At 39.9% G+C, this 22997-nt stretch overlaps 2 protein-coding genes across 2 annotated transcripts in view; both read left to right on the top strand.

Moving 5' to 3' along the window:
• The window catches only part of LOC137040641 (NACHT, LRR and PYD domains-containing protein 12-like), a 274172-nt gene that overhangs the window by 188262 nt on the left and 62913 nt on the right, over window positions 1-22997 (top strand). The gene's annotated exons all lie outside the window — the stretch shown is intronic.
• On the top strand, window positions 883-21520 carry LOC137040643 (NLR family CARD domain-containing protein 3-like). Its single transcript, XM_067416437.1, has 5 exons — window positions 883-956; window positions 18698-18802; window positions 19017-19101; window positions 19395-19590; window positions 19686-21520. Exons 1-5 carry the CDS (start codon window positions 898-900, stop codon window positions 21518-21520), a joined length of 2280 nt encoding a protein of 759 aa, XP_067272538.1. The 5' UTR covers window positions 883-897.

The raw sequence follows: 22997 nt of genomic DNA, 5'->3' as shown, positions 1-22997 counted from the left end.
GACCGCGCGCTGCCGCGTGATGAAGGCTTGTCGCAACTCTGTTATTCAACTGCTCTGGTTTTAAAAGCTGTCTAAATGCGCCAAAATGCAATAAAACTTGTTTTACGGTCGAATGCAATGTGTGTGTGTGAGTGAGTAAGAGACGCGCAAAAGGGCGGAGAGAGAATTTAAGGAAATGCAGCTAAACGAATATGCGTGCGTCTTTTAAATAGCGTAAAAATGAATGAATGACGAATGTGGCCGTCGTTATTGATTATGTGGCAGTTCTCCACAAATTAGTCTATGTGTGGGAAACACTGTTTGGCCTCTGTTTAAAGTATTCCCATACTTTTGATATTCGCAGTCTAGGTTTTTGTGATAGAACCAGGAGCAGAAGCCAACATTACGCAAGATGAACGTCTGACACGACGCGTCGACGCATTTCACGAACGTCGACGTATTTCCGTAGTCGACGTCATCGATGACGTCGACGCGTCGTTGCAGCACTAGTGAACTTGAAGTAATGATCAAATGACAAACCAAGAAGAATCGACCGTTAATAAAATAGGAGTAAATACGACTGCAAATTAAATAAAACTGCAATACAGAAATATATCAAACCGGGTTCATGTTTTCCCACAGTTTAAAGCATATATTATATCTGAACTATAGAGCCATATGTCAGTTAAACACATTAAATTATCTGCCATAAGATCATTTGATTATTCCACATGTCAGTATATTGTTTTATAACTCACTTGATTTTATATAATGCTCTTTTTTCACTTCACATTCTTGATTATTTCCTGAACTGCCGTGCTATTGATCTCAGTGACATATGGTCATCTGTAGCTCAAACTGAATGATTGTGTTCAGAAACCCGAGCTGATCTGTGTTCAGTGGCCGTTTAGCTGCAGTATGGCAGAGGAGCGAGGAAAGCACTCTCTCTCTAAGATGAGTCTCTCAGAGGAACAGAGGTAAGACTCTTTCACACAATCATTATTAACACTAATTACCTTTCAGGGGTTTGTCTTTTCTTTGTGAAGAACAAAACCTTAACAAGCATTGTTTTATGTTTGCAAATACTAAACCATTTAAAAATATATATAATGATGACTTGACTTAAAAACACAACTAATACCTTCTTCAACAAATCAAATCTACATGGTAAAGAGGGCTTTATAGACAGTGTCACAGTTAATAACTTACAAACATAAAGAGCTGATAAGATTGAGACTAAAGTATGTCCTGTAAAGTGTTTTCCTCTTCTCTGTTCTTTGTGTCATTAGTGTAAGATCAGGCTCAGGTGTGTCCAGCTCTGTGTCTGTGAAGAGTGACCGTTCAATAGGTGGTGGCATGCCGAACTTCAGTGGGAAAACACCATCATCTGCCAAAAGGTATTTCATGTGTTTCTTATTTTTGGTCACATGTGGATGTTACGTCTGCGACGTATTTTGGTGGTTTTCCTTCTCTTTCTCTCCCCCCCCTTTTATTGTTCTCAGCTGTCATTTATTCTTAGGTTCGTGATTGGTTGGTTTGCCCATCAATCATCATTTGTCCAAGAGAGATCCCTCCCAAGGAACCAATCAGAACTCATCTCACCTGTATAAAGACCTGGAAACAACTGGAGGAAGAGAGAGGCGTGTTTTCTTTCGTTTGTTTTGACAATTTGTATCTACTTTCCCCGATTGATAGTTTGGTTTTGAAACTTTGTTTTGAAAGACATTGTTTTGGTTACAACTTTACGTTTTAACCTGTGACTTGTTTACACTGCTCATTTCGGACCCTGAGCGATGGGATAGTTTCAGCATGTCACGTGACCTACATAATACAACACGTAGTATTTGAAATTGTTTATACACACCAGGTAAGGAGCGGTTGCCACCTTCTGTATTTATGTTTGTTAGTTAGTGTAGCTTAGTTGGTTTAGGTGTTTATTTATGTCTTTATTTTTAAGATAGTTAAGTACTTCAATTGATAAGCTAGCTGGTTTTTGTTTTGTTGATTTCTTTGCTTTAGCACCGCTCATAGTCCCACGCTTTTTGTTCTGTCTTTTTGTTTTACTATTTTGTGTATATATATTCTGTAAATATTCTTTTCTATGATCACTATATTACTTTGTAAATCAATCGGGTGTTTGTTGGTTTATTTATGATTTTTGAAATTACTAAAAGAGTCAAAAGTTTAAATCTGCCTCTGCCTGATTCATATTGTCATACATTTATCAGTAACTGAACCCATTCTATTCTTTCATTTTATTTTACTTTAATACATGTTACCAACCCTATTACTCCTAGACATATCTTTTTTTTTAGGTAGACGTAACATAATTGGGGGCTCGTCGTTTGTTACTGTAAACAAAACTGTGTGACTATTTGATTAATGGCAGAGACTCAGTATAGTTGGCTGAGGTTAACTCTTATTGCATTTGTCCACTAGAGCATGATAACACGATTTGTGGTAATATTTAGCTTCCTGATGGCATTTCATTTGAAGTGTTTCATTGATAATCCCACATTAGAGTTGCTTGAAACTTGTAGAAAGGATGAGTTGTTAATAATAGCTAACCACTTTCAGATTTCTATTTCGAAACAATCACTAAAACGGCAAATTAAAGCTGAAGTGATAGATCGGCTGTACGAATTGGAAATTTTGACTAGGCCTGAATTGGATGGAAAGACCGATCCTTTTGGCGAGGGGCAAGATGTGCATGAAGTAGGTAAAGAGGAGGTAGAGACAGTTGCGATGGAGGCGGAGGCCACTGTCGGGGCTGCTGGTTTACCACCCTTTGAGCCTTTTTCACCAGGTACCCCCAGTACAAGAGGGGATTTACAGACGAAGGTGCGAATAGCACGTATCGAGGTGGAAGCACGAGCACAAGCCCGCCAAGCAGAGCTGGATCTGCGTCTACAAATCCGCAGGCTTGAAATTGAAGCCGACAAAGAGGTAAAGCTTCGTAAATTGGAGATTGAAGCGGCCCAGGTTACTCCAGTCTCCTCTATGCGGCAGAACTTCTCGTCGGTGAGTGAAAATTCGGCTTATTCTGGTTCTACCACATTTGATGTGGGCAGGCATATTGCTTTAGTTCCGAATTTTAGAGAATCTGAAGTGGATAGTTATTTTAACGCTTTTGAGAGAATCGCAACTTCCTTGGGTTGGCCAAAGGATGTTTGGTCATTACTCTTACAATGCAAGTTAGTTGGTAAAGCATTGGAGGTATACTCTACCCTGTCTTTGGAAGATGGTCTTAAGTATGACGTAGTTAAATCGACCATACTTAGATCATATGAATTAGTACCAGAGGCTTACAGGCAACATTTTCGAAATCGCAAGAAAACCGCTACTCAAACTTTTGTTGAATTTGCACGAGAGAAAGGAATTCTCTTTGATAAATGGTGCATTTCTAGTAAGGCTGATGATTTTAATTCACTTAGAGAACTTTTGTTACTGGAGGAGTTTAAGCAATGTCTTCCTGAGCGGATGGTGCTGTATCTTAATGAACAGAAGGCGACGACTCTTTCGCAGGCTGCTGTGTTGGCAGATGAGTTTGTGCTCACGCATAAAAACGTTTTTCATGTAGCAAACACTGAAAGGAGTTATCTGACGAAGTCTTCAGTCAATAGTCAAATGCCTAAGCAGACTAGTGAGAAGTCTAAAGAGACTCGTGACTGTTTTTACTGTCATAAGACAGGCCATGTGATCGCCGACTGTTTATCGCTGAAGCGTAAACAGAACTTTCCAAAGAAAGAGGTTGCTTTAGTAAACTCTGTTAATTCTTGTTTGCTTTCTGAACAGGGAGCTGAAATGCCAGATCCTACATATTTACCTTTCCTTATAAAAGGGTTTGTTTCGTTAACAGGTAAAAAGGAGGACCAAGTGGAGGTTCAGATGCTGCGTGACACGGGAGCTGCGCAGTCCTTTGTATGTGCTGACGTGTTACCTTTTTCAGGTCTGTCGTCAGTAGGTTCTAGCAGACTAGTGCAGAGTTTCAGTATGGAGATTATGAAGGTACCTGTACATCGTATCCATCTCCAGTCTGACTTGGTAACTGATTTTGTGGAGGTAGGAGTACGTCCCGCATTGCCTGTGAAGGGGGTGTCTTTCATTTTAGGCAACGATTTAGCTGGAGGGAGGGTGATACCTTCACTGGAGGTGATGGATGATCCATTGGTTCAGATTAAGACAGATGAGCTTTCTCAGAAATATCCGAGTGCTTTTCCTGCATGCGTTGTCACACGTGCCCAATCTAAGAAGGACAATGATCTAGGTTTATCTGACTCTTTCTTTTGTGCAGATTTGGACACTAAGGAGGTTGTGGAAACTGAGTTTCGTGGCAGTGACCAGGTGACGGAGGTTGTAGTGAGTGGTTCTTTGTCATTTACTCGTGAAGAGCTCATCGAGGCTCAGAAAAATGATTCCTCATTAGAGAAATGTTTCAGATTGACAGACAATGAGAACTTGGACAACGTTGCATTCTTGGTAAAAGATGGTTTACTTATGCGAAAGTGGCGTAAAAGTAATACCTTAGAAGACGAGTGGAATGTAGTCTATCAGGTAGTAGTTCCCACTGTTTTTCGTCAACAAGTTTTGTCGTTGGCACATGATCATTTGTTGTCAGGTCATTTAGGTGTTACCAAGACCTATAACCGTGTCCTGCAACATTTTTTTTGGTATGGGCTTAAACGTGATGTGATTCAGTATTGTAAGACCTGTCATGTGTGTCAGTACGCAGGAAAACCTAACCAGGTGATACCACCAGCTCCGTTAATTCCAATCCCTGTGTTGGGGGAACCTTTTGAACACGTGATAGTGGACTGTGTAGGGCCATTACCAAAGTCAAAATCCGGTAATCAATTTCTGCTTACAATCATGTGTACTGCTACTAGGTATCCAGAGGCTATTCCTCTACGTAAGATTACAGCCAAGGTAGTTGTTAAAGCTTTAACTAAGTTTTTCTCAACTTTCGGGTTGCCGAGGATTGTACAAACTGACCAAGGCACTAATTTTTTATCTAAGTTGTGCTCACAAGTTTTTAAGTCACTAGGCATCACACACCGTACATCTAGTGCATATCATCCCCAAAGTCAGGGAATGTTGGAACGGTTTCACCAGACCCTAAAAGCGATGTTAAGGAAGTATTGCTTAGAGACAAGAAATGAGTGGGATGAAGGAGTTCCATTGCTTTTATTTTCAATTCGAGAAACTGTACAGGAATCTCTCAAGTTCAGTCCATCAGAGTTGGTTTTCGGTCATACGGTGAGGGGACCTTTGAAGGCTCTGAAAGAGAGACTGTTAGGTATTGAGAATAGCGAGAAAACAAATGTGCTAGATTACGTAAGCAAGTTCCGTGAGCGATTACAGAAAGCGAGTACTCTAGCTCGAGAATCCTTGTCTAAAGTTCAGGAGGAAATGAAAGTTTGTTATGACAAACATGCTGTGTCCAGATCTTTTTCAGTGGGAGATCAGGTGTTGGTCTTGCTTCCCATCCCTGGATCTGCATTGTCGGCACGATTTTCTGGACCTTACGAAATCCTAGAAAAAAAGGGTGAAACTGATTATGTGGTGAGAACTCCTGACCGGAAACGTCAGAAACGAGTATGTCATGTTAATATGCTAAAAGCCTATTATACTAGAGTTGACTCTGATGTAAAATGTCTTACCACACAGGATGGAAGTCCTGTTGTTTCTCCAGTAGGTGTTGCGTGCGAGGCGAATCCAGTGGTTGAGCGTTCTGATGTTGATCTGGATGGAGTATTAGAGGCTGGTACACCGTTATTATCAGCTAGGCTACCAAACTCTGAAACGCTTGCAGCTTTACCGAAATTTTTAGCACATCTCAAGGCACATGAAAGGCAGGATGTAATTGAGCTCCTTGACAAATTTAACTCTGTTTTGGGTGACGTGCCTACACTTACACATGTGCTGCAACACGACATTCAGTTAAGTAAGACACAACCGATTAAACAACACCCTTATAGGGTTAATGCTGCTAAAAGGGCTATTATGAAGCAGGAGACCCAGTACTTGTTAGAGAAAGGATTGGCCAGGCCTAGCATTAGTCCCTGGAGTTCTCCCTGTCTCTTGGTACAGAAGTCTGATGGAACTAAGCGTTTTTGTACCGATTATCGTCGGGTGAATGATATAACTATTCCAGACTGTTTTCCATTGCCCAGGATGGAGGATTGCGTGGATAGCATAGGTTCGGCAAGGTTTGTGAGCAAACTTGATTTACTTAAAGGATATTGGCAGGTTCCATTGACACCAAGAGCTTCAGAGATCTCCGCTTTCGTAACACCAGATTGCTTTCTGCAATACAACGTTATGGCATTTGGGTTGCGAAACGCCGCTGCTACATTTCAAAGGTTGGTTAATATAGTACTTGCCGATGTTCCTAACTGTCACGCATATCTCGATGATGTGATCGTCTTTTCACAAAGCTGGTCTGAGCACATAATGCTGTTAGAAACTGTGTTTAAGCGTTTAGAGAAGGCATCTTTAACGCTTAATCTAGCCAAGTGTGAGATCGGAAAGGCTACAGTGACCTACTTCGGTAAACAGGTAGGGGAGGGCGAAGTGCGTCCTTTGTCAGCTAAAGTTTCGGCTATTAGTGAATTTCCTGTGCCAAATACCAGACGTGAGTTGCGTCGGTTTTTAGGTATGGCCGGATATTATCGGTGTTTTTGCAGGAATTTTTCTTCAGTGGCTACTCCCTTAACTGCTCTACTTAGTCCTTCTACAGCATTTGTGTGGTCACCGGAGTGTCAGAACGCTTTTAACAACATCAAAGCTTTGTTATGTAGTGAACCCGTGTTGTCTGCCCCAGATTTTTCCACACCGTTCAAGCTGGAAGTGGATGCCAGCGAGGTGGGAGCAGGTGCAGTGTTGTTGCAGGAGGGTACCGATGGAATCAGTCATCCTGTTTGCTACTTCTCGAAGAAGTTTAATAAACATCAACGTAACTATTCTACTATTGAGAAAGAGGCTCTAGCATTATTGTTAGCACTTCAACACTTTGACGTGTACGTTGGTTCTACTGTTCTTCCTGTAACCGTGTATACTGACCATAACCCGCTGACTTTTCTTCTACGCATGTACAACCAGAACCAGAGATTAATGAGGTGGTCTCTCTTTGTTCAAAATTATAACCTGGAAATAAAGTATAAGAGAGGTGTGGATAATGTGGTGGCAGATGCTTTATCCCGAGTTTAAACGAGTGTTAGCTCTTTTGTAAGCGTTTGTTCTTTTGTCAAATTCTATTCGTATAGAAGTTTGTACTTAAGGTGGTGGGTGTTACGTCTGCGACGTATTTTGGTGGTTTTCCTTCTCTTTCTCTCCCCCCCCCTTTTATTGTTCTCAGCTGTCATTTATTCTTAGGTTCGTGATTGGTTGGTTTGCCCATCAATCATCATTTGTCCAAGAGAGATCCCTCCCAAGGAACCAATCAGAACTCATCTCACCTGTATAAAGACCTGGAAACAACTGGAGGAAGAGAGAGGCGTGTTTTCTTTCGTTTGTTTTGACAATTTGTATCTACTTTCCCCGATTGATAGTTTGGTTTTGAAACTTTGTTTTGAAAGACATTGTTTTGGTTACAACTTTACGTTTTAACCTGTGACTTGTTTACACTGCTCATTTCGGACCCTGAGCGATGGGATAGTTTCAGCATGTCACGTGACCTACATAATACAACACGTAGTATTTGAAATTGTTTATACACACCAGGTAAGGAGCGGTTGCCACCTTCTGTATTTATGTTTGTTAGTTAGTGTAGCTTAGTTGGTTTAGGTGTTTATTTATGTCTTTATTTTTAAGATAGTTAAGTACTTCAATTGATAAGCTAGCTGGTTTTTGTTTTGTTGATTTCTTTGCTTTAGCACCGCTCATAGTCCCACGCTTTTTGTTCTGTCTTTTTGTTTTACTATTTTGTGTATATATATTCTGTAAATATTCTTTTCTATGATCACTATATTACTTTGTAAATCAATCGGGTGTTTGTTGGTTTATTTATGATTTTTGAAATTACTAAAAGAGTCAAAAGTTTAAATCTGCCTCTGCCTGATTCATATTGTCATACATTTATCAGTAACTGAACCCATTCTATTCTTTCATTTTATTTTACTTTAATACATGTTACCAACCCTATTACTCCTAGACATATCTTTTTTTTAGGTAGACGTAACAGTGGACTAGGGCTGGGCGATTAGAGGGTATCAGTATTTATCAACGGTACACCGGTGTTGGTAATATACAAAAATGTCAATATAGCGCTCGATACTTTCATTAAAATGCGTGTGTGTCGTCCGTATTAGATGTTTTGAAGAATCGGCGTGCTACCATTGACAAGCAAACAACTAGAGCTCGACGATTCGTCGGTTTTGCAGATTAATCGGCACTGATAGCTGATTGGTAGCCTGGTTTTACCAGACTCTCGTACATTTCATTTGTACATAGAGTCTGGCCACTCTCCATTGACAAGGGTTTATTTCCGCGAAGGCGGGCACCCTTTTGAGGTTTAAAACTATTGGATCTGCCCTGAGCTACTCTGGATCTGCCATAACCAATCGCTAACGTTTGGTCGTGACGTATGTCATGCGCCCTTCGCCTGTTTCACTCATGGAAATCTGACAAAATAAAAGTGCACATGTGCATGCCACCTCAGTAATAAAACTATAGGATAAAACCTAAAACTCGTGCATTCGGATTGTGATTTATTCACGCCACACGGCCACAGTGGAGAGGAGAGTTTTATGTTCGGGAACGCGGCGCTCACGGGTCCGTAACATCATTGTATAATGTAAATAAAATGTCATATGCTTGGTATGATAATAAATGCTGCTATAAATAACGGACCGATTCAAATGTTTAAGTGCTTTTATTTTAATTTGTTTGAGCGGTGATGAAATATATTGCTCTTCTAAATACTTGCCAGCATTTTAAGGAAATACAAGTCTAGAAATACATCCTAATAACAGCAAAGCAACCGTACGGTGTTCTGTGGTGATTACAAACAGTGAATTTTGAAGTGATATATTGTTAAAAACTCATTCGGACAGCTGTTACATCAACACGGCCTTGCGTTTGTCAAAAGCAGTCGGTAACTCGGCCGGGGATTTTTACGCGGGTGGTGAGAGACGGACGGCAATAAAATAACTGACCAGTCCCTGTAAATTAAATGATGTCAATACCTTCTGACCCCACGAGAAACAGTTACTGTCCGAATAGCTTCAGCCGACTCCTTCATCACTAACGAAGCGATCTGGAAAATCAAACTTTCCCTGAGTTTACCCTGTTGGAGGGCCACCAACAAACCCCAGCAAAGACTGTTATTGCTCCGGCTTTAACTTCTGGATATTCGGCAGCGGTGCCACAATGCAATGAATGGTTTAGTTTGAATCTTTCTCCGCCGCCATTACTGAACTACATCTCAAACTAGCGCTCGACATCAACGTCATCGTTCTCAGCCACTCCCTCTGTTCGCTGATTGGACCGGTAAAAATTTGTTCGGAGAAAACCTAAGACTACACAGCAGTCCCAGACGTAGTCCTGAAGGAAAATGAAAATTGAGCGGAAGTACGTAGGAGGGCAGAGCCAGGCTAGCTGATTGGTGGAACAATCCGTTATCCGCCAAAATCAATACAGATAGTTTTTTTCCGGTTCACGAGTTCACACTTACATCAATTAAATAGAGTAAAGAATACTGAATACTACATGTTGACAACTGTTTAGATTTATATGAAATGATAACGCTCATTATTACACGGCTCTGTGAAATACTTGATTCTGATTGGTCAATCGCTCATTCCAGCGGTACGTTATTTCCAGATAACACCCGCTCATCCGGGTACTGCGAGTTATCTTGACCGGTACTACTTCTGTGCTTAACGCTGGCGCCATCTTGTGGCTTAAACAGCCGTGGGTTACAACGGAAGACTTCAAGGCGGGTTTCCTTTATAACGTTTTTAATATTTTTAAAATATTTTTTAATATATTAATATAGGAGTCGTGTGGAGCACGTTATTTGACGGACAGCTGCATTTTTTATGGACTTCAAACACAGCTACAGCTACTGCTGGGATTAACGTTAGCCTGGACTTTTTAAATATAACTCTGATTGTATTTGTCTGACAGAAGAATGTCATAAACACCTATAATGACTTGAGGGTGAGTAAATCAGAGGCTTGGTTTCATTTTTGGCTGAACTAACCCTTTCAGCATTCATTTTCAACATTTAGCAGCAATAGATAAAGGCTTAAAGCAGTCTGGAACTGTTTTTCTTCGTGAAAGCTTTGTGTAGGAGCTAATAAAATATTTAATCTCGAGACAATATTTTGTGTCTAATAATTATTTATTTGAGACTAGTAGCCGTGTAATAAGTGGGATAATGTCCACCCAGCTGGTTGTTATCGCAGAATAAACCCCAACAGAGTGATCAGGACTCCGACGCGACGGCTGGGTGTACATTATCCCTTACATATAATACAATAATATTACATTTTTTACATCAAAGGTGCACTATGCAACTTTTCGTCCACTGGAGGGCGCCTATTCTAAACGGCTCGCGAGTACCGGGACTTTTATTATGATGTGACGGGACACAATCGCCGGGCGCCCGCACTTCCGCTTTTTCCGGTCAGGTAAAAACAGCTATTTTTATCATATCAGATACATTTAAGGGGCCAAGGGCTTCGGCCATCCGTCCGCTCTCTTCCCTGAACTGAAATGAAGTAGTGGGCTGTACTTTCCACACGATTGACATCAAGTTCAAGTACGCCAGGTTGGCTGGTGGTTATGTTGCCGCATACCGCCTCCCATGGCCGAGACTGGTATTACGACACCTGTTGGGCCGGGGCTAGTAATGCTACTGCTAATTAAGGTTGATAACTCTGCAGTACTATAACTAGACATCTTTTATGACATCATTGCCCTTATTTCTTCTCATTCTTTTGATGTGTATAGGTAATTTTTTTGAATATTTTTACCTCAGTTTTTACACAGGGCACCTTTAAAGGGTAACTAAACCCTAAACCAACTTTTTTTAGTTAATGATCTGTAAGACTGGGGCTTTATTAATGCTGTTTATTGATTAGAGTAAATATTTTGACATTTGGGTATAAAGTGTTTTAATATTATAATATATGGTGTAAAAACGTCTTAGTGCTGCCCTCTTAAGGTTGAACGGTGGCTACTGCAGTTGAATTTTCCTATTGGACGTTGTGGTACTTCGTGACGTAGGATGGTACTTCCAATGGCTCACCAACCACGCCGCTGGCATGAGCTCACCACCCTGAGAAATGTTTTCCCGTGATCACATGATGAGAACCGCTTCAGTCCAGTATGAGCGCTCATGTTAAATGAAGTAGAAACATTATGAATGAAACTTTCTCGTCACTTGCTTTTAACATCCTAATGAAGAAAATACAGATAAATAATGCAGTTGTAAGTACATGTTAAGCTTTTCTTCTGATATGTTTGCCACCCGTCATGTCTACAGATAATGTTCATACTTCAGACCTCAAACAAACCCTGACACGCAAATGGTTGCCGTGGTAACGAACAACAAATCCGTAACGTGCTAGACTGCTGGCGTATGTAGTCTAACTTTTATTTAATGCATGAGGAATATTTAATATGAGGAAATCTGTTGTAATAGGCTATTAGGTTTGAACTTATTGGTCCTGTGCTTTTTTAGTGGCATTCAGTATAAGTATATGGCTGTTCAGTGTTCATAGATTAGTTAGTGATCTCATTCTCTCTTGCGCTGCTGCTTCGCTAGCATGAATGAATGAATGAAAGCATCGTCGGCATCGGGAGTTAAGGCAGTTTGAGCCAGCGGCTCGATTGATAAGGCTCTGTGTCTACAGACATTTCACCCTCCTCCACTTCAGGTGAAGGTGGTGGAGAAAAGTCCTCTACTTTAGATGACCGCTCTGTTGCAAAGCTGCTGTCCTCACTCCAGTCACTATCCATCTTTGCGGGTCTCAGGTGCACGCCCCCCAAACCCCCCCCCCCCCCCCCCCCCCGCTCAGCCCCGCCCTCGTCTCGTCCCCTCAGTCTCCGCTGGGCTCTGCCCACTTTTGCAGCATTTTTCAAATATTGCCAGAGGGCGGAGTTAGGCTGTGAACAGGGGTTTAGTTACCCTTTAAGTAAGGTTAAAGGTAGGGTAGGTAAGAATTGGTTAAAAAACCTTTTTTCCAAATTTGTTTAAACGTTCTTTATATATCCATACATAATTAGAATGTAAGTACTCTAAAAAAGAAAGTATAAAAATTGAGTGTCTGTAGACCTCTCAGGACTGTTTTAAAGACAGCTCATTATTTCCATTCACTCCACCTTCTCCCTTCTGGGCTCTTTCCAAAGCCACGCCCCCAAAACACATGAACGCGCCTCACCGACCAATCAGCTGGAAGAGCATTATTGACCTGAGAGGAGCGGTGTGCAATCAATGTAGTGACATCATGTCAGAATCACATGTGATAAAACATCTAACTTCATCAGTATGAATATAAACAGATAAGATGTCTTTTAGTCCTCACTATCAAGCTAGAATACCGATACTGCTAAAGTTTAAAATATATTTGTTTAATTCGGTAATGAGCTAGTTATATTTATAAGGCAAAGCTAAACACGGGTAGCATTGATACATGTTTCCCCCAATAACATCAGTTATACTGTCATGAAGATGAATTTTGTGTAAGATTGTGAGAAAAAGTGAGAAAATTAAGGAAACAAAAGTAGAATGCTGATGTTCACAAACAGCTCACATTGATTTACACTGCTCAGATTGAGTTAAGGTTTAGGAGTGCAAACATTAGCTGTAACACGTAACAGCTCACCCTGCTATACTGGTTATACACAACTTAGCTGAGACACTTTCACAGCTCTTTACCTGACACTACAGGCCAAACACTATACACCATAGAGGCACACAACAGCACTGGGACCAGAAGATGGTAGTCTCTCCCGGAGAGGAAAACCTCTGTCTCTCTCGCTGACCGGAAATGTCTGGGTTCCTTTGTTCTCCACTTAACGATCTGGAAGAAGATTCAGGCGGCACTCATGAGCCGGTCAAGCAGACAGTAGGAGGAGCAAGAGCAACAGAACACAAAAGCACAGAAAACAGAATCCACACAAATTAAGAAAATAAAATAAATCCCTACGACCATTCGGACGTAACAGTTATCTAAAGTTACATTTTGTGCATTTCAACCCGACAGCGATCAACTTGAGCTAAGCATATTGAGTATTTATCATCTCTACTAATGGCTAAGTGTATAATATTGTAACTTTATGCTGAGTAATGTTATGCTATATTAGGCAGCTACATGTGCTAGTGATACATACTTTATGAAAACATAAACCGAAAAAATGTATAATCAGAATGAAAGATGACCTGTCCAGCAGGAATACAGCAGCAATGAGTCGTTTTCAGCCGCTTGAGGTCCCTCAGTTCTCACCATCGCTGGAAAGCCACGCTGATATTTACTCACGTTTGATTTCTTTGTTTATCCAAAGGCTTCTTGTGCATTGCCTTTACATGTAGGCCTACTGTCTTCCTTTTTTTGCATTGTTTGCCTTCACTGACTGCGGCACCGTGCATTTTGAATGCTTTTGCTCTTCCTAGGGGTCCGCGAGTGGGCGGATCCTGTAGCGAAAGCGGTGGTTGCCATGGTAGCGAGAGAGAGTGACAGTCGCCCAAGCCAATCATTTGTTTCGTCCCGAACGAAAATAATGAGCGGTGTTTATTGCAGATTAGTCTAGAGTCACTTGATTTTTATACTCTCTTTTTCAGAGTACTTACATTTTAATTGTGTATTGACATATAAAGAAAGTTTAAACACTTTGGACAAACGTGTTTTAGATCATTCCTACCTACCCTACCTTTAATAAATGCTGTAGAAGTATTGGGGGGCAGTGGCTCAGTGGTTCATGTAGGTTGTCTACAAACCAGAAGGTTGGTGGTTCAATCCCCGGTTCCACCTGACCAAGTGTCGAGGTGTCCTTGAGCAAGACACCTAACCCCAGCTGCTCCCGACGAGCTGGACGGCGCCTTACATGGCTGACATCGCCGTCGGTGTATGAATGGGTGAATGTGAGGCAAGATGTAAAGCGCTTTGGATGGCCATAGAGTCTGTTAAAAGGGCTATATAAATGCAGTCCATTTATTATTCATTGTTAGTTTTATCTGTTAACCTTTTTATGCACGATGAACTAACATTATTGATTAAGCTAGAATTGTATTGCTCAAATATTAATACATGCTGTAAAATGTATATTACATAATGCATTTAGTTCATGTAAGCTAGCTAAATAAGCTAAGACATCCGTGTTAACGAATTGGACTTGCAGTCTGTCACCTGACATTCACTTACATGCTTCTAGGTTACAGCTAAAGAAACATTTAATTGTAATATTTTAATGTTTTAGTTATTTTTCTGTAGAATTTTTTTCTGTTAGAACTTGTCATTTTAATATATTCATATTTACATAAGCAATTTAGCACAATCTCATGGTTCAGTACTGTTGTTTTATTTTATTTCTTGTAATAAAGTTCAGCACTGTTTTACTTAGTGTTATGTTTTGTCCAGTATCTATTTTAAAAACTATCGGTCGATTAATCGGTTATCGGCAAGTGTGGTCCAACCTAGTTATCGGTATCGGTAAAATCCACTATCAGTCGATTAATCGGTTATCGGCAAGTTTGGTCCAACCTAGTTATCGGTATCGGTAAAATCCACTATCAGTCGATTAATCGGTTATCGGCAAGTTTGGTCCAACCTAGTTATCGGTATCGGTAAAATCCACTATCGGTCGATTAATCGGTTATCAGCAAGTGTGGTCCAACCTAGTTATCGGTATCGGTAAAATCCACTATCGGTCGATTAATCGGTTATCGGCAAGTGTGGTCCAACCTAGTTATCAGTATCGGTAAAATCCACTATCGTCGACCTCTACAAACAGCCAATAAGATCTGATCAGCCAGAGTGTGTTGCTCTCGTGTTCGGCTGTGTTATCGCCATTTGACATCAGAACAGATGAGGAAGACGAGCGCGCTCCTGCCGCCAGTGAGGAGATGTTCAATATAAAAGGACATGTCAGATCGCCAGTGGGGCAGTTTTTGGATTATTCTCTTACAACCAACATCAGAACACACGCTGTGTTTGTTAAATTTGTTTTTAAAAAACCTAACAAAATAACATCCTGGCCAAGCACGGAAACTACGGAAGCCCTGAATGGTCATGGATCTCATGATCACGGCTTCATTTTCTCATAATCTCGAGAATCTTTTTTTTTTTTTTTTTGCGTTCCATTTTTTTGCCCTCATAAGGTTTTTAAGTAAGTTCCTGATACGGTTTTTACTGTAAATATTTTCTACTAATAAAGGTAGAATTGTTTTTCTAATGAAATAGTGAATTTCTTTTCATTTTAAAATACTTAAAGGAAACGGTTTACTTTCAGCAGTTATTGTCTATGGGGCAGAGTTCTGCTTGTACATCAGATACAGATAAATGAACACAGCTGCATTACATTTATTTGAATGCATTAATAAGAGAGTGATTGTGTGTGTGAATTACTCGTCTCTATTCATTATAAATGGTAAATGGACTGCATTTATATAGCGCTTTTAACAGACACTATGGCCATCCAAAGCGCTTTACATTTGCCTCACATTCACCCATTCATACACCGACGGCGGTGTCAGCCATGTAAGGCGCCATCCAGCTCGTCGGGAGCAGCTGGGGTTAGGTGTTTTGCTCATGGACACTTCGATACTTGGTCAGGTGGAACCAGGGATTGAACCACCAACCTTTCGGTTTGTAGACAACCTACATGAACCACTGAGCCACTACCGCCCACATTATGAAGCTGTGGTTTGAACTTCAAAGGTATTAATATATATGCCTATAACGGTTGAGTTTCTGAGCTACTTCAGTGACTTTACTTTCGTCACAGGACCGCGTTGACTCTGCGTTTCTGCACTGCTCTCTAAGCACGATCTTCACGTGATGTGCGAGCTTCTGTCTGAGTGTTCGTTTGTCATAATATATCATGCATTTGTTCAACATAATACACATCTGATGGTCTAAAATCACTTTAATGTTCAGTCAGTCTGGCAGGCCTTAAAACACATAAAATGACAAAGCTTTGTGAGGACGCAGGTGAAAGAGGTCAGAGACGAGACATGGCTCGGCTCTCTGTCACAGATAAAAGCTGAGCACTGAACGGATACGCTTTCCGTATTGTTGTTTTTGAATCGTGCACAATCGCTTTAAATGTTCAATCTGGAAAGCCTTTAAACGCATTTACATGACAAACTTTATGAGGATGAAAGTTTTAATTTAATTACACAGTATCACTGAATTAAATAATAGGTTCTACACAACTTTACATAGGCTATAAATAGGGCTGTACGATTATTCAGAAAATAATCAAAGCCGAAATTCAGACCCTCTAACAGACGTATTTTTCCCATGTCGGTTATTTCGGTTTTAGTCATGTGACTCCGGCGTCAGTCACATAAAGTGCAGTTTGCAGAGTTATGTGTATACGTGTGTGGTTTGCTACAAAGAAATGTACAAAATACAATAGTTTTAATTATACAGTACCACTGAATTAAATAATGTGTTATTAAAACTAATATATATATATATATATTAGGGATGCAACAATACAGTTAGTCCACGGTTCAATACACACCTCGGTTTTTAACTACAGTTTTTCGGTTCGGTTCGGTTTTTTTTCTTTTTTTCTATACTATTCTTGGGCGACAGGAACAGAAAAAGTTAAGGAGAAAATGTTTTTATTGCAATACTCTTTCTTTATTTTACTTTAAAGACTTGAAAACCCTTACTTAAACTTAAAACTTTACCTAAAAAACCCTGTTTGATGTACCTGAGATGTAGAGTAGTATTTAAGTATGAAATTGAATGAATAAAGGTAGGCTTAAATTAAAACTACATAGTCTTCAATATACAACATTGATTAAAAGCTACTGTATTAAATGTCTTTTGTTTTTTTTTAATAACATAATTTTAGAGGTGAACTGTCCCTTTAAGGACTAGGCTGCGCTGCTGTCAATTGAAGAGCTGGTCGTGACATCTCATTTATAGACGCACACGATTTTACTTTTCATATGTGTATATATATATGTATATGGGCTGTCAATCTTACTCCATTATCCCATTCGAATTTCATTTTTTTTTATATTCAAATTATATTTTAATATTAAATGCTCAAATTTGACTATGTATCAAAGATGCAAATATTTACTATGTATCTATCTAGGTAGTCTATTTAAGTTGAAACATATTTGAGAATGTATTACTTACACAAAAACAAGTAAATCAACTGATGGCAAAGACCGCAGAGCACAGACCTCTCTCGCCCTCAGCTCACGCTCTCTGAGCGTAACGGTTTAAATGAACAAACTTTGAGTGCTGCTGATCAAGAGTCTTTAGCCTTTGGGCAAACATTCCAAAGATGATGCAAATATCGTCAGTTTGCGTCACGAATGAATTTTTCCAGAAATAAAATGCATAAATCTCTTGTCTCAGGGGGATATAAGAGGGATGAGCAAAATCATTTGAATATACTCCAGGGTTTCTACCAAGCGGCAACCTCCCGCGATCTCTCTTGAAGCCAATACGGAAGTAATGTAAACTGTAATTCCTCAACTGGCCACTAGGGACAGGCTCCAGAAGGGAGCAGAATCTCATTGAGCCCCATGTTAAAATTCTCAACTTTAAACCAGAAAAAAAACATGTTTACAGCCTGGTACAAATTGTGGTTTTGGCTTATAAGGCTAATTTTGATCTTCATGACAACTGTGAGGGGGGTGAATTTTTTATTTATAACTCATTCGTTTAAGCCTTAAGGTTCTGCATAATTAAGGGCGTGGTTACAAGTGGATAGCTATTTATCCACCGTCTATAGTGATTGTGTCACCTCAGCTTTTTTTTTACAGTCTATGGTTTCTACTGATACAAAGCCATATGCTAATCGCTGAAGTAACCCTTTAAAGGGGCCGCACTATATTCCTACTGGTGGAATATGGCCCTCCTCCAGGTGTGGTGTGGTTCTGGTGCGCTCCCAGGTCCGCATGACAGCTTTCACATTACCAGTTTTTCATACAAACTGTGCCATGTTCTGAATTAAACTACAAGTAATACTACCTTTATTTATATTCTTAAAATGAGAGAAATCCCTGTTTATTCAGAATTTTTAAGCTAAGGCTTAAGAGACATGAACAAGTTCTATGATAAACATCTATGACCTTTGCTACATATCTAGTCTTCATGCTTTATTATTGAATAAGTATGGTTTCACTAATAATAAAGCGAAAGTTTAAACAAAACTGCATTGGTATCGGATTATTATCGGTATCGGCCGATACTCCGAATTTTTAATATCGGATCGGTTCTGAAAAAATGGTATCGTGCATCCCTAGTTTAAATTCAAGCTTTTCTACTAGTAAATCAAAAAACACAACGTCTGGTAACCTTTATTGAACTTGGTCTGGCGTTTCTCTCCAGTAATATAGTTACACAGGTAGCCACTAGGAGGCATAAAGTCACCATGGAAAGTAGATCATGTGTTCAAACATTAAAATGTTCATTTATCAAAATACATGAAGGACAAATGCACAGCTGCAATATTTAAACCTTTTAAAATGAGACCTGTAGTAAAGTGTTTTCCTCTTCTCTGTTCTTTGTGTCATTAGTGTAAGATCAGGCTCAGGTGTGTCCAGCTCTGTGTCTGTGAAGAGTGACCGTTCAATAGGTGGCATGCCGAACTTCAGTGAGGAAACACCATCATCTGCCAAAAGGTATTTCATGCGTTTCTTATTTTTGGTCACATGTGGAGTGTTTTGGAAACTTTATAAGTGAATAATGCTTATAGCAGCAAATGTTATAGCTAACATGCTAGTTACAGCTAATCAGCTTTTGCTTCTTTTTGCTAAAAAATGTTTACAAGAGATTTCTGTAATATTTTGCCTGAACATTCAGTATTTTATTTTATTTTATTTTATTTGTTAACAGGCTTCAATATGAGACATTAGACTCAAGCGTACACACTCACAGGAACGACAGGAATTTCACAGACAATCTCCAGCGGATCTTCCAGGTAAGAGAACTTTTTTCATTTCATTTTTTACATTTTTATAAATTTAATTTCTAATTCATCTCGACAATTTCATTTTTAACTTTTAAAGAATGCAATAAAAGGTAATAATATATTTATTATATTTATTAAAGGTAAATAATATATTTAAAAATCATTATATTTGTCAAAAATGACACCATTATCATGTTTGTCTTTTTAACTGATATTTTAAATGATTGAATAAATGGTTTTCAGGAAATGTGGATGTACAGTTTGGTTTAAATTGTTGTTCTGTCTTTTTTCTTTCTTTGTAGGATCTTGAGAGCAAAATAATCAAGTTTCTGAAGAATGAGCTGGGAAAGTTTAAGAAGATATTGCAGAAAGAGAACACAGAATCCTTGGTGAAGGACTTTAATGAGAACAGATGCAGTATCAAAGAAGCAGCTCTTGATCTCACACTACATTACCTGAGAGAGATGAAGGAAAATACAGCTGCTGATGCTCTAGAAGGTAAGAGACTCATCAACATCTGTCAGATTGACACTTATAAATGTAGGAGAGAAAATAAAGACTAAAACTATCTTTTTTTCTGTTCCCGTGTTTAGATGAGCTGCTCTTCATTCATCAGCTAAAGTGTGGCCTAAAGAAGAAGTATCAAAGTGTGTTTGAAGGAATTGCGAAGCAAGGCGACTCCACACTTCTGAATAACATCTACACAGATCTCTATATCACTCAGGGTGGCAGTGAACCGGTCAACACTGAACATGAGGTTAGGCAGATTGAAGTTGCTTCCAGGCGTCATGAATCACAAGAGATTCCAGTTGAATGCACAAACTTGTTCAAAGCATCTGAACAAAACAAAGAGATCAGAACTGTACTGACAAAAGGAGTCGCTGGCATTGGAAAATCCGTCTCTGTGCAAAAGTTTGTTCTGGATTGGGCTGATGGAAAAGAAAATCAAGATATCAGATTCATATTTCCTCTTCCATTCAGAGAGATGAACTTAAAGGAGAATGAAAAACAAAGTTTGATGGATCTTCTAACTCAGTTTTTCCCAGAGACAAAAGGACTAAACCTTAGAAGAAAGAATGATTTTAAAGTCCTGTTCATCCTTGATGGATTGGATGAATGTCGTCTTCCTCTGAAGTTTGACTGTAATGAGACGTTGTGTGATGTATCGTCCCCAGTCTCTCTGGATGTTCTCCTGACGAACCTCATCAAGGGAAATCTGCTTCCTTCTGCTCTCATCTGGATCACCACCAGACCAGCAGCGGCCAGTAAGATTCCTCCTGAGTGTGTCGACCGGCTGACAGAGATACGAGGATTCATTGATGAACAAAAGGAAGAGTACTTCAGAAAAAGATTCACTGATGAGAAAATAGCCAATGAAATCATTGATCATGTTAAACAATCAAAGAGTCTCTTTATCATGTGCCACATCCCAGTCTTCTGCTGGATTTCAGCCACTGTTCTCCAAAACATTCTGGAGGAGAAAAGAAATAATGATCTGAAAAATACTCAGTCTGATGAGATCTCTAAAACACTGCAGGAATCAGATACTGACGACACTCCCAGGAGTCTGACACAAATGTACACACACTTTCTCCGCTTTCAGATCCAGCAGAGCCGTCGAAAATATGATGGAGAATACACACCAGATGTTTCCTGGGATAAAGACGCCATCCTATCACTGGGAAAGCTGGCATTTCAAGAGCTGGAAAGAAACAACCTGATCTTCTACGAATCAGACCTGGAAGCCTGTGGTATTGACGTCTATAAGGCATCAGTGTATTCAGGCATGTGTACCCAGATCTTTAAGGAGGAAACAGGGATCGTTCTTGGCACCATGTACTGCTTTGTTCACTTGAGCATTCAAGAGTTTATTGCAGCCATTTATGCACATTTGTTTCTCGACGTCAAAGAGAAAAGTGTGTTTGTTCAAGAGTCTACAGAACAGGAAAACAAAAATGAAGCCATGATTGATTTGCTCAAGGCTGCGGTGGACAAGGCACTCGAGAGTGAAACTGGACACCTGGATCTTCTCCTTCGCTTCCTCCTCGGTCTGTCGCTCCAGTCCAATCGGCGACTCTTACGAGGTCTGTTGACACAGCAAGATGAAAATGACCAGAGCAAGAAGGAAATTGTTCATTACATCAAGCAGAAACTTGAAGCTAATCTGTCTCCAGAGAGATCCATCAATCTGTTCTACTGTCTGAATGAACTGAATGATCAAACTCTGGTGAAAGAGATTCAGACCCACCTTAGCAAAGGAAGTCTCTCATCTGCTGACCTTTCACCTGCCCAGTGGTCTGCTTTGGTCTTCGTGTTGTTGACATCAGAGGAAGAGCTGGAGGAGTTTGAGCTTCAGAGATTCAAGAAATCAGACGAGTGTCTCATTAGACTATCAGCAGTCATCAAAACCTCCAAAGTTGCACTGTAAGTCAAAGTCAAACTAAGTCATTTTTAGTTGTGTTTTTTTTCAGGGTTCCCACATGTCCTGGAAAAACCTGGAAAATTGATCGTTTCATTTTTTTAATATTTGTCTTGTGCTATCCTTTAGCTTAGAACAAAGAGTTTCCTTCTCCTTGAAGCAATTAACATAAGTAGAAGAACGTGCTACATTCAGGGATGCTAAGTTTTGAAACATTAGAGAAGTATTTTGAAAGATTAGAGAACTTTAGTCTTGTGTTGGCCCTTGCTGCAGTTAGCTAATTGTATTAACTGGTCAAGTGTTTGGAGAAAATAGCACTGTTCACAATGGATTAGTATTATCTAGAGACCTCTGTGATTTAGAAATTACTCCCACATCTGAGTTTTGCGTGGCACATTCACATGGGATAATCAAAGCCTGTGAATTTACTCGAATTTACTGACTTTTCTCCCGGATGTGACTTCAAGATTTGTAAATGTTTTTTCATTATAGATATAGCTGTATGAACTCATAAACAGTCATATGTATCGATATCGTTTTGATTGTTTTATAGTAATAAAAATGATTTAATTCAGTTAGTGAACAGACGCTACAGTTAAAAACTGAACTGAGCACAGACAGTAGGAGGCAGATTTCATTTATCAAGAGTGAGAAGCTAAAAATATACAGCGGAAGATTCAGTTTCAAAGCTGTAAAAGCGTAGCCTGACAAGCCAGACCCACATCAAGATGTTTGGTCTGGAACTCACCATAGACAGCTCAATCCGAGGGGCGGATAAACGGTTGTCTTTCAAACTCCCTCTGCACGCGATAGGATAGCGCTACACCAACCAGAGAAACGAAGGTGAAGCAGAGCTCGCTGACAGATTAAACATTCGCCGTATCCGGTCGGCTAAACTCAGAACACATCTTCCCTTTTTAAGAATGACTTCAGTGCCGTTCTTTGTCCTTTTCTTAGAGTCAGAGAAAAGCTTAACACCAAGTTAAGAATCACGGTCAGAGCTGATTCGAAAGACCATCGTTCGGCAGTTTCTGTGTTTACTAGAAGCACGCAAATGCAACTCGGCCGTCGTCATTATGGCCCCGCCCACCGACTCTATACACGATGTGATTGGCCCGGCAAGAGTTAGGGGAATACAGCTCAGAAGGGTATTGACACTCACGGGCAGATTACATTTGCTGCCGCTAGGGTGCGTCTAGATTTCTAGGCTAGTAAAAGCACCCATTTATGGTAAATGGTAAATGGACTGCATTTATATAGCACTTTTAACAGACCCATGGCCATCCAAAGCACTTTACATCTTGCCTCACATTCACCCATTCACTCTCTCATTCTCATTTAAGCCAGCTTGTCATTGTACTGTTCTGTTATGTTTTTCATTAAGTATAGTATTGATATTAATATTAAACACACCATTCAAATAGTTTGCTCCCAAATTGGTACTTATTCTAAAGTGAAAGTAATCCGTACGGCCGCACAGGAATTC

This window comes from Pseudorasbora parva, chromosome 14 (genome assembly GCF_024679245.1).
Source record: "Pseudorasbora parva isolate DD20220531a chromosome 14, ASM2467924v1, whole genome shotgun sequence".
Taxonomy (NCBI): domain Eukaryota; kingdom Metazoa; phylum Chordata; class Actinopteri; order Cypriniformes; family Gobionidae; genus Pseudorasbora; species Pseudorasbora parva.
This window is presented reverse-complemented; position numbering and strand designations above follow the sequence as displayed.